The 12,853-nt window shown below is 45.8% G+C and overlaps 1 protein-coding gene across 1 annotated transcript in view; it reads right to left on the minus strand.

The window, feature by feature from the left end:
- SDK1 (sidekick cell adhesion molecule 1) overlaps window positions 1-12,853 on the minus strand; it is a 163,217-nt gene that overhangs the window by 102,910 nt on the left and 47,454 nt on the right. Inside the window, exons 10-12 of the mRNA XM_025204581.1 lie at window positions 6,444-6,553; window positions 2,096-2,246; window positions 50-287 (exon numbers count right to left, since the gene is read on the minus strand). Of these exons, the coding sequence (XP_025060366.1) occupies window positions 50-287; window positions 2,096-2,246; window positions 6,444-6,553 (499 nt within the window). The remainder of the gene's footprint in view (window positions 1-49; window positions 288-2,095; window positions 2,247-6,443; window positions 6,554-12,853) is intronic.

Below are 12,853 nucleotides of genomic sequence, written 5' to 3' on the forward strand. Positions count from 1 at the left end.
CAAGCGCCGAGATCCTTCTTCACAGAAGCAGATGCTCCCTGTGACTTACCAGACTCCCGCGTGCGACCTCTCACCACTTGACTCCATGGTCCTGCTCCAATGGCATTGAAGGCCTGGATTTGCAGCTCATACTCTGTCCACTCCTCCAGATCCTCAATAGTGTATTCCCTCTCTAGCCGGTCACTGATTACTTTCATCAGCACAGAAGACTGCAGATCAATGCGCCAGAATTTTATCCTGTAGCCCACTGACTCTGGGTTCCCATTATATTGAGTATCGGGGAGAGGCTGGCAGTTAACAACAGGAAAAGTGCAGAATTAACAAGTTGCTAGTCTATGCTTTTCAAACCGTACGTCACATCTCTGAACTCCCACATAACGAATATGCCATTGATAAATTTTTGGATAGGGAAAAGGTTAATTCTGTGTTTTCCCTTCATTTGTTAACCAATTTTATTTTGCATGCAATATACTTGTAATTTTTCTGTGCCATGTTACCAAATACCTTGTCGGAAAACCGACAGACACACAAATACACCCCTTAGTCAATACACATGGAAGTGATGCCAATACAGGAAATTGCAGAGCTGCATGATAAATTGTGGAAACCAGTGATAAATGGCAGAGCTATGTGATAAATACATTTATCACACACCTCTGACTGCTTCACGGGCTCTCTGCCCATTAATCCATCTAGCTGGGATTTATTCTAGCATTGCAACCCCCTGAGCGGCTTCAGACATTTAAAAAAAATTAACCTCAGCTAGAAATGTCACCACCTGCTCTACCAAAATACCTTAAAATTATAACTGCATGAGGCCAAGAATGAGCAAAATTCAGCCCTCAATAACTGAGGGGTTTTGATATGCATTAACATTTCATAGCTTTAAAGTTTATATCCTATGGGCCAGCAGGGCTAGAAATAGGAACTTCATTTTGTTGGAAAGAAGGAATTCCCAGGTCCTAGGGGACACAGAACTCACTTGTAGCGCTTGAGGAGCAGAGATTATCTGACTTTAAAATACTGACATTTTTATATACGGAAAAGCTAGATTGGGTCATTTTTAGTTGCGTTTGTGACTCCCCTGAACCCTGCGTGGTAGGATTCGTAGTAATGAAGAATCTAACTTCACAAGGGTTGGATATAAAAGACGGGCTTAGAAGAAGTTTTATAAGTCTCTAAAATATTTTTGAATTAGTTTTGCTATAACATGTGGTTCCATAGAGCGTAGCTGAACATGTGATATGCGACATTATGGGTACATTACTCGTATATGGTGAAACCGTGAGCAAGTAGGACGGGTCATATTAACTGAAGATGCCATAGTTTTTCTATGCATGCTAAAGGCACATTCATAAGTGCGATGTGATGACTCCTGGAGGACTGGAAGTGAGGTGTGGCTCCCACTGGGAATCTGGAGTCTCTTCTTTCCATGGACTACAACTCCCACCCCTGGGCCTGCAAGATTATATATTCTGAAGCTCTAATATGTTTATATACAGAAAAGCAGAGACAGCCCTTGCCCATTCCAAACTTCACAGCAAGGTCACCTGGGGGAAAATTCAAGATTGTTCAGGCAGAAGAAGAAACATTTTGGGACTGGTGATATAAAGGCACCTACCCGAAGGGAGTCAGAATACTAAAAATACAAGTGAGACAGTTTTATGGGCAACTTGGGCAGTCAAAGATGCATGCTGAATTTATTTATCAATATCTCTGCTATCAATCACCTGGTTCTACAATGTATCACACAGTCTGAAATCTATTCACACGGATACAATCTCCACATAGGAGATGTACATGATATATGGAAAAACTCTTCTCTCAGTTAAACTGGAAATGGGAGGCATCATCTCACGTACCAGTGTAACTAGAAGCAGCATTTACAATTTTAGTTCCTTAACAGTTTATCATGTGATTGGCACTTAGAGAAGCCTTGCGTTTATGGCAATTTCGGAAGAGTATTTTTTGCTGATGCTCTTTAGGATAAATGCTTAGAAAAGTCATTCATGAACTTTGGACTTATCCTCTAGGAAGACAGAGGCAAGGCAGATATCAGTGTCTCTTGCAGATTCTCCAGTTTATATCAACTCACCACCCAGCGGATCCACAAGCTAGTTTCACTGGCAGTGCGCACAGTAACACTCCCTGGTGCAACATCTGGCGGTGCCTGCAGTGTCTGGATGACACGAGATGGTTGGCTGAATGGGCTTTGGCCAACAACATTCACCTGTCTCATCCGGAACCTAAAAGCATAAAAAAATAGTGCAAACAGTCTCCCAGGTACTCCAACAACAGTCACTGGGCACAGGGGTCATCGTATTCATCCTTTTCTGCACTGCTACAATGATGGCAAGGTTCTCATAGGTGCACAAATGTATAAATCGGACCAATTTCGCCTCTTTATTAGAAACCCAGGCATGGCAATATGATGAGTTTATGTTAATTATACCAAATTGGAGGAGGTTATGCTAGCACTAAGTGATATCACTTTGACAGTGATTTAACTTTGAGAGTTCGCACCACCCTGTCTGAATGTGTTGTGAAGAATGTCAATACCTGGCTATTCTAGCTTCCCTGCAGATGTTAAAAACATAGCAGATAACAATACTTCCCCTCAATGGTCAACTCAAAGAAGGCTGATTTAACCCAGTGGACTGTCTTCCTTCCCTTCCTCAACAAGAATGATTATGTAATTTAATGCGGCTGCACATCTTAAAAACTATTGTGTTTGTTCCAAATGATCTCCTCCACAGCAGAGGTCCCTATAGGGTAGTGAAAGACTTAGAGTAAGCCTTTTGCAGTTTCATAAGAAAATCACAAAGAAGTTGAGACTTGCTGTAGACTTCAGGCCCTCATGCCTGCTATAAACATAGCAGGAATTTGCAGTTTCAGATATCTGATGTTAGCATGTAGCAACTCAATAGGTGCGTCCATACATGCAAGCACGTGTGTGTGTGATGGGGGGGATGTGGGGTTTGCAGGAGGAGGTGGGAAGGGGTGGGGATGTGGGTGGGAATGTGAGTCACTGCGTGGGTAGGTGTGGGGGGAATGTGGGTGTGGGGGCTGCTTAGGAGGGGTGGGTCCCCTGCATGAACGCTGCATGTCCCCGGCGGCTGGTGGGGCATGGTGGCGCTGGGACTGTGGTGGCAGTGGTAAGCAGGGACCTTCTGCAGACGCTGCCGGCACTGTCAGCAGTGGGGGGAGGAGTGGAGAGCGGCAAGCACCCACAGACACCACTGGCAGTGACAACGGTGGCCAGCAATGATTGCTGACTGCCCACAGACACCACTGGCAGCAGGTGGTGGGGGTGGCAAGCGGCAATGGCCTACAGGCACCTCCGACAGTGTCAGCGGCACCTTTTTTGAGGGGGTGCACCGCCATGCTCAGGCAGTGCACGTGCACCCCCTACGCATCGCCAATGGTCCCCTGCCTCCCACAGAGCAGAGCCTGCCCCCGCCCCAGCACATGGACTACCCTGCCTACAGTCTCCCGGGGCCGCACCTCCCCCCTGTGCAGTAAAATACAGTAAGCCTTCCTTGGGAACACATCTATACATGCTCCCTGTTGGGATCAAATCTGCTCCCAATGGGCATGTCCACACATGCGAGCACATGCACTTGCAGCAGCTCAAATAGAAGTAGTGCAAATTTGAGCCAGGGCTTTTTGCCTCAGTGCACGTGCTCGGACATGCACTTTGTTGTGGAGCAAATTGTGCCACTTGGGGCAAAATAACCTGCCTGGCTCCTCCCGGATCTGCAGCCAGGGGGAGCTAGAGCCCAGGGCCAGCACCTGTGCTGTCCTCAAGGCTGAGACTGCCCCAGAGACATTCCCCTGCTGTCTCCAGCCCCCTGCTCCTTCCTCTGCTCCCCCGAGGTTGGAGACAAGCAGGGGAAGGAGCAGGGGGATGGAGACAGCCCCGCAGGCATTCCCCTGCTCTCCTGAGGCTGGAGACAAGCAGGGGAAGAAGTAGGAGGCTGGAGACAGCCATGGAGACATTCCCTTGCTGTCATCAGCCCCCTGCTCCTTCCCCTGCTCCCCTGAGGCTGTAGACAAGCAGGGGAAGAAGTAGGAGGCTGGAGACAGCCATGGAGACATTCCCTTGCTGCTTCCAGCCTTGGGAAAGCAGGGGAAAGCAGAGGAATGCCTCTGGGGCTGTCTCCAACCCCCTGCTCGTTCCCCTGCTGTCTCCAGCCTCCCAAGGTCCCCTCCCCCCTCCTCCAGCCCCCCAACCCTCTGCTTACCTGGCAAAAGCTGGGTTTGGGTCCCTACAGCTTGCACCGCTGCCTTCCCAGCACGGGCAGGCAGCATGCTTCAGGACCAGGGAAAAGGCCAATCATAGAGACGTTGTGGCACTCTGGGTCTCTGAAGGACCGAGCCTCTGGTTGCCTTAGGGTGCGGTCTGGGACCGTGCCCTGACCCAGTTTTTTCCCCTGGGTTTCTGTTTGACCCCTGGATATCCAGGGGTCTAATTTTCCCCCCACGTTGCAAACATTTTTTCATTCCTGCACATGCCTCTTGCCCCACTTCAAAGGGGTTTGAGACGGGGCAGGAGGCATGCGTGCGCTCGTCTAGACGCACCCAACTTGTTCATATTGAACGCTCGAATTCTGGTGCTAGTGGCTGAGTTTGGGAAAAGGTTACACCAGCGTATGCAGCACCGTTCATCTATCCACTCTGACCTCTTTAGGAAGTGTATTAATGGGAATGCATTAAACAAACACCCTCCCTGATTTCACGCTTAAACATTTACACAAAGTGTAGAAAAGACGCTCAAACGATAAAGATGCAGTCTAACTGATAATTACCACTCATGATTTATCTCTTTGGTGAGTTAATAACTAGCGCTGACTGGAATGTAATTCCATTGCGCAGCGATCTGTGGGGGGTTGAAATCTGTTTTTGTTCAGCATTGGAAGGAAGAAACAAAAAATCTTTTCCAACTTTCTGCAAAAAGAAAATATAATGGACCAAATTGAGGAGTGAGGTGTTGGGTTTTTTTGGAGGGGGTGGGAAGGCTGGGAGGATGGGGAGGAAGCAAGTTATTTGTGTGAAGAATAGCTAGAAGTAGAGAGGGTACCACTGCCAAGTTGTATAGCCTGGACCAATTTAGTATTCAAGGGATGTGTAAAATGAGTGTAACACTTGAAGGAAAAGAGAACAGCGATGTAGCAGGAAAAGCAATAAACGGAAAAGGGCAAAATAAAACAGCTCCCCAGTTTGTCTTATACTTGCTTGTTAGTTGTTTTTCTGGCTACATTCCCCATCACCTGCTGAATATGCAACTTCTACTGGTGCTAAATATGCACTGAAGCCAAACGGAGCAAGTTACACTTTCCCTCTAACATCTGGTTTTTGACTTGTTGCTACTTAATCCTTCAATAAATTTGTTACAAGGTCTCTTCAACTAAATAGCTCTTCTCTGCAGCGAAAGGGCTCTGTCCTCTGAGTACAATGGCCGGAAAAATACATGGCCTAAACTTGACAAATTAGAAATCTCTCCCTTCCGTTTTCCCCAATCTTGACAGAGCTTCCTGAGAGCATCTTCACAGCTCTGCAAAACTAACAGGTAATGCCTTCTCTTGAAGAGGGCAAGTTAGGAGGTCTTGTCTGAAGTCAGAAAGGTTTGTGTACAGATACTGAATTATTTTTAAGCAATAAGCTTATTCCTTTGCTTCCATCTTGTTGCTTATCTACTCACAATACCCTGTTGAACCGACCATTAGGCCTCCCAGTCACATGATAACAGCCGGTGCTTGTGGCAACTACTCTTGCTGCTGGAAGTCCTTGCCTACTAAGGTTTTTATATGGGTAGGTCATTGCATGCAAGTCGTTTGCCTTAGGATTGAGCATCCCCATTATGAGACCTCATCTACACTAGAAAATTGCACCAGCTTAATTAAATTGATTAAAAGAAATCAATAGAGTTAAAGTGGTGCAGACCCTAAGGTGGATGCATTTAGATCAATTTAAAGCTTGCACATATCAGTTTGCCTATAATTTGGAAAACTCCTGTAAGCAAAGGCTTAAGCCTATTTAGGTTACCAAATCAAGATAAGCTGATAAAAGTCTGCTTAGAGCGATCTAAATATGTTGACATTATGCGTTTGCAGCAATTTAACTAAAATCAATTGCTATTGATTCTAGCTAAACTGGTGCAACTTTTTTTTCGCACAGACAAAAGTCTCAGCCTCAGGATATATTCGTGCTATGTCAGTGTGTGCTTTGCTCTCCTTTGCTGCATGATTAATTGTTTCAGCATGTGCAAGTTGCTATTAAAACAGACCAAACAGGTAGGTTTAAGAAGGAAGTTTTTAAAAAAGCATAAATTCTTCCCCGGCTAATGATGAAATCAGCATCTGGCTGCTTATAAATGGGAGAGCTGCTGTGTGCTGCAGCTTACCAGCCTATTTGGATAGCACTTAAATACCGGCTTTTCTCACCTGTAATAAGTGTAAGGAGTGAGACTTGGTATCTCTAGCATCTGGGCATCAGGCTCATTCTCCACCTCGTACAAACTCACCCACTCCTCCTCGTCTCCAAGAACACCAACCTGTGCATTGGAAATGCAAAAACAAGCATGAACCAGATAACGTAACATCCACATCTACAATGCTGATCCTCACTGCGGTGGAAGGCCTCATAGCTTAAAGCCCCCCCCCCACATCTGGTTATTTTATACATTGTGGCAGTAAAAATGATACATATGAAACAGCTGCACTGCCAGACTTCCTGATGTCTGCTAGGACTTCGCTGCTGATTCTCTGGGGCAGAATCTAGAAAACAGAAATGTCATAACAGGGAAGTTAAATCATGTTTGAACTGCCTAGGAGTACTGACAATATAGAAGTCTTGACCAGTAGTAAAGCTGAACCAGAGAACAGAGTTGATAATAATAACTTTCAGGCAGATCAACTTAGTTGGACGAAGAGGCAAAGCACGTGTCTCCAGAAAATCAGAGAGAGAAATGAAGGAAGGCAAAGAACAAAGGATCATTAGCCTTTATGGTTGTCCTGTACTGAGATCATGCCCTCCTACATGCGGTGCTTTGTATTAATTAAATCACCATACATAGCCAAGAGCCAGCTGAACACAGCCCCTCAGCTACAGAAGTGCTAGTAGGGGCAGAATAATGATAGGACGGTAAAACATCACTTTCCGTATACCATCTGCGGGCATATGGAACTGAAGTATACCCTGACATCTCGTGGGAAGAGCACTCGGCCACATCCGAACGGCCGCAAAGCTTCCTCATGTGCGTGAACAAGCTCTATCTGACTCAAGAAGTCTATGGACCGACGAGAGGCAAAGTGCTGCTCGACCTGGTACTGGCAACGGGGGATGACTTAATCAGTGACCTAATGATTGAAGGGAACCTGGGAGACAGCGACCATGTGCTGATCACCTTCACCATCCACCGTAAGGCTGGCAAGTCAGTCAGCAAAGCAGAAGTCCTCAGCTTCAGGAAAGTTGACTTTGACAAGCTCAGGAGGCTTGTTGGCGAGGCCCTAAGGCACCACAACCCAAAGGGGAGGGGTGTTCAGGAAGAGTGGTTGCTCCTCAAGGGAGCGATCCTGAAAGCACAAGCAATGTCTATCCCATCTTGGAGGAAAAGCAGCAAAAAGGCACAGCAGCCCCCTTGGCTCTGCAGGGAACTAGTGGACCTCCTGCGTCTAAAAAGAAAGGCCTATAATGGATCCACCCCAAAGGAGGAGTACTCTGCACTGGCCCAGACCTGTAGGGAGCGAACTAGGAAAGCCAAGGCTGCGACTGAACTCCAACTGGGTACACGTATCAAGGACAATAAAAAGTCCTTTTTTAGATATGTGGGGAGCCAGAGGAAAAGCAAGGGTAACATTGGACCCCTGCTAAACCAGATGGGTCAAATGACATCCGACGCCCAGGAAAAAGGCAACCTGCTCAACAGGTATTTTGCATCGGTTTTTCACCAGCCCCAAGGGACGGCCCTGCCCAATACGGTATGGGATGGCCAGGACGAGGGAGAACTATTACCCCACATCAATGTTGACCATGTGCAGGAACACCTTGAGAGGTTGGACACTCTCAAGTCAGCTGGCCCAGACAGCTTACATCCCAGGGTACTTAAGGAGCTGGCAAGCATCATAGCTCAGCCGCTGGCATGGATCCTTGAGAACTGGTGGTGCTCAGCTGAAGTACCCCAGAAGAAGGCCAATGTGGTGCCTATCTTCAAGAAAGGGAGGGAAGTAGATCTGGGGAACTACAGGCCCATTAGCCTGACCTCTAGCCCCGGGAAGATCTTGGAGAAAATCATCAAAGAGACCATTCTTGACAAACTGACTGAAGGCAACTTCTTGATGGACAGCCAGCACGGGTTTGTTGCAGGTACGTCTTGCCTGACCAATCTCATCTCCTTCTATGACCAGGTGACATATCACCTGGACAAGGGAGAAGAGATTTAGGTCATATATCTCGACTTTAAAAAAGCTTTTGATCTGGTATCCCACAATAGCCTTATAGAAAAACTGGCTAACTGTGGCCTCGGCTACATCACAGTCCGCTGGCTGGGGAACTGGCTTCAAGGTTGGACCCAGAGCGGTAGTTGATGGAAGTCAATCATTGTGGTGGACCATGAAACAGTGGGGTCCCCCAAGGCTTCATCCTTGGGCCTATCCTTTTCAACATCTTAATTAATGATGCGGACATTGATGTCAGGAGTGGACTGACCAAGTTTGCTGATGACACCAAACTCTGGGGTAAAGCATCCACACCCAAGGACAGGATGGTGATCCAGGCCGACCTTGATAGGCTCGGAAAATGGGCGGATGAAAACCTGATCGCCTTCACCTTAGAAAAATGCAAGGTACATCACCTTGGGAAGAAAAACCCGCAGCTTGCTTACTGTATCCAATTCTGGGCTCCACAATTTAAAAAGGATGTGGAGAAGTTTGAGAGAGTCCAGAGGAGAGCCACGTGCATGATCAGAGGGCAGGAAAACAGGCCTTATGATGAGAGGCTAAGAGCTATGGGACTCTTCAGCCTGGAAAACCGCAGGCTCAGGGGGGACCTGGTGGCTGCCTATAAGTATAAAAGGCGTGTGCATCAGGACCTGGGGGAATGCCTGTTCACCAGAGCGCCCCATGGGATGACAAGGTTAAATAGTCACAAACTTCTCCAAGACCATTTCAGGCTGGACATAAGGAAGAACTTCTTTACAGTCTGAGCCCCCAAGACCTGGAACAGACTGCCGCCAGAGGCGGGGCAAGCACCTACTCTGGACACTTTTAAGAAAGGTGCAAGCACCTACTCTGGACACTTTTAAGAAACATTTGGACATTTATCTTGCTGGGATCCTGTGACCCCAGCTGACTTCCTGCCCCTGGGGCAGGGGGCTGGACTCAATGATCTCCCGAGGTCCCTTCCAGCCCTAATGTCTATGAAATCTATGAAGTACAATCAAGACTTAAAAGACAGACACCAACAAATGAGAAATCTGCCTTGGGAACTAAGATGGGAAAATTGGGTCCCATTGGGCCTGAAAATTGGGTCTGGTCTGATAAAGTAGGGTTGAGGGTCTTGGGGGAGCCAAAAGAGAAATTCTGGAAGGGGCATATATTAGTTTAAAGTTTCAGGAAGGGAGTAACAGAGAAGCTCTCAGATAGACAAATCTCATTCACGCTAAGACTCTAGAGGAATTCTCTATTCCATTCACCCTTCCTTGAACAACGAAGACCTTTGCCTCACTCTGCGAGGGAAGTATGTAGTCCAGTTATATTACTCAGTATGCTTATAGCCACTCGCAGGCCATTATATACCAGTCTACATTGCCAAGATCCCAGGGGCAGATCTGGGGGCTGGGGAGACAAAGTGTTGCAGTTGTACCCCCTTTGGCATCCGGTCCACCAAGTGCCTGGCAGTGGCATTTCTATTCAGGCAGAATTCAAAGAGTCACTTGACTTCATGTTTTATAATAATGTACCAGATTCCTTCTAAACTCGTCATTCCACAGGCGTTACCAACCCTCTTTCCTCTTTTAATGGTCTTAACGTTTCACTAATCAAGCGATTCTTTCTTCTCCAGTTCTGCTGTCTGTTAGCTACTCCTTGCAACATAGCTCCTATCTCACAGCCCTGCAAGCTATTTTGAACGCTAGCTAAAACCATTAACTTAGTTGTGGAAACAGTAACTGAGGTGAACATTAACGCAGGTTTGGATATTCCAGTAACTCAGTGAAGCATTAGATGACCTGTCAAGATGCTCAAGAAGGCTTGATTTTGTTTTATGAGGATAGAAGAGATGTACATTTAATTCTAATGACAACAGGACTAAAGAGACCACATCTTTTGATATTTTTTGCCTAACTTCATAGTGTGTGACATAGCAAATTAATACAAATTCCCATAAAGTTATATTTGTTTTTACTTCAATCTTAAACTGAATAACAAAGCCCCCAATCCTCAGCATTATTAGTAAGGCTTTTAGCTTCTTTTTACCTGGAGAAAAATGTGTGTTGTATTATATGTGAGAATGCACCACACCATGTATACCTCCCTTTTCAAAATCCTATGTCTGCCCATGTATGGCTCCATCACAATACTCTTTAGTATCTGAAATAGGGAAAAAATGTCTCATTTTTTCTCGTCCAATAGGAGAAGCAGCTTGATTCATTGATAAATGCTTTGGTTTCTTGCTTGCATCTGAATTGGTATAATGCATGTTTGTATGTTTGTGTGCCTGTGTGTGAAGGAATTATTAAGGGAATATTAAGTTGAACAAATGAGTTGTGTATCTGATTCTGAAGATAACTGGTACTGTGCTCTTTTTGGTGGAGGACAGTTTTCATGGAGGGATGTAACTATGGAGGGAGGAGAGGTCTTTCAAATAGCCAAGGCCAGTCTCATGGATGTCAATGATAATTTCATACCAAAAGAAATGTAGTTGAAAATAAATCCAGGAGCTTAGGGAAAATATCCCTCGAGCCCTATCTGCATGGTAACATAAACAGCCCTTGACTGAGCCCACAGAACAAATGTCTGATGGAAAGAAAAAAAAAACAAAAACAGTGGGGAGGAGGTCAATTTTTTTGATGACAGAAGCTGAAAATACTCTGATGAAAGGCGTTTTTGATTAATTTTGTAATAAATGGTTCTTTGTGCCTGGCTCTTGGCTCTGAACTGCATCACCTCAAATTGCATGGTAAAAATCTGGGGAGCAAAATTCCTTTCTGCAAGCAGCAGGAAAGTTAGAGTCATCTTTTAAAACCTTTAGAATAATGGCTCTTAAAAAAAAAAAATATATATATATATATATTTTTTTTTTGGCATAGCAAAAATAAAGGACAAAAAAAGCCCACAGTCACATGTTTCAATCGATGTGCAGCAGCAGGCAGGTCATTAATACACATTAAGGACCACAAGGTTCCACCCAGAGACCCTTGAGAATCTGGGAACAGTTGACATTGAATAAAGCTTGAGAAAAGTCCAATTCTCTTCCTGTTTTGCAGATATGCATTTACCAGCTGGCTGTGAAGCTGGACACATTAAGAGACTTTGCTGATTGGGTAACGGTAAAGGTTTCTGTGCATCTAAGACCTTGGCAAGCCCCAGAAAGGCTGTCCCAAGTGAGAGCTCATGTCGGAACAAAGCTTTCTCCGTTAGGTAAGACGATTGGCGCAGGCAATGAGGAGAAGGCAGGCCCCAGACAAGTCTGGCACACGTGAAGATCCCTCACTCGAACACCAGCTGGGTAACAGGTGGCATGCTACCTGCTTCAGGGCCTTGGAGGCAACACGCAGAATGGCTGTGCAGACAGTAATTATTAACCTCTCTTTACACCCATTCACTGCTAAAAGGTGGGACGGGAGGGGAAGCAGAAGCAAAACTACTGCAGAAACACGGTTGCATCACTAGGCAAAACTTGAAGAAAAACACATAACGGAGACTCAGAGAACTCTCTTTTGTGGAAACCTGCCCATCCCCTGCCCATCCCTGGCATCGCATGAGGACATTGTGGATGAACGAAGAGATGGAACTTACTTGATACATCTTGTGACCTTCAAGATACAGGTACAAAGACTTTGAGGCCAGTGTTAATTAAATACGGATTTCTTTATCTATCTAGCAATAGTCTCGGGAATCAGGCTGATAGGAGACTCTTCACAGGTGGACTCTTGCATGGACCTGTTTTGATGTCTGTAACTGGGTCTCAGGTTTCTGGATCCTGCTCAGAGATGAAGTTATATTAGCTGAAACACTCATGTCAGATCAGAGGGGTCCTATCAGCTTCAAACAGAGGAGTATAAAAGGATCTCCCTGAGGCAAACAGAACTAACGGCAGAGGCAGGGGGGAAAAAGTCCTCTAGGAATAGCTATGAATAGAATAAAGCTAAGGTTTTGTTGCTGTGAGATACCAGTAAAGACCAACCCCAGGAAAGGGCTCATTTCGCAACAGATGCACATGTGTATACATGAGGATGCCGTGTCAGGAAAAGGATGTGAACAGCATCTGTTTGCAATGCACTCTGCAGACTTCTCTGCCACTCTAAGCTTGCAACCTCTTCAAGGCAGGGACTGCTTAACACTTTGCATTGGAATAGTGCCCAGAACAATGGGGCCATAATCCCAGCTGGAGACAAACACTACCAATACCCAGCGAGTCCATTCTGACCGAAGAGCTAAATGTTTAGGGCTCTGTACCCTTTCCAAAATCTTCTGCACAGGGAATTATCATGAGAAGGATAATGCCTTCCTGCAGATTCAAAATTCAGACAATGAAGAATAGTACCCATGCCCTGCGTCTTAGTCTCCCAAGCTGTAGGATGAAGACAATAATAACGCTTCTCTCCATTATGAAGTGTTGTGGAATCTCCTGCTGA

This window comes from Alligator sinensis, unplaced genomic scaffold, assembly GCF_000455745.1.
Source record: "Alligator sinensis unplaced genomic scaffold, ASM45574v1 scaffold402_1, whole genome shotgun sequence".
Taxonomy (NCBI): domain Eukaryota; kingdom Metazoa; phylum Chordata; order Crocodylia; family Alligatoridae; genus Alligator; species Alligator sinensis.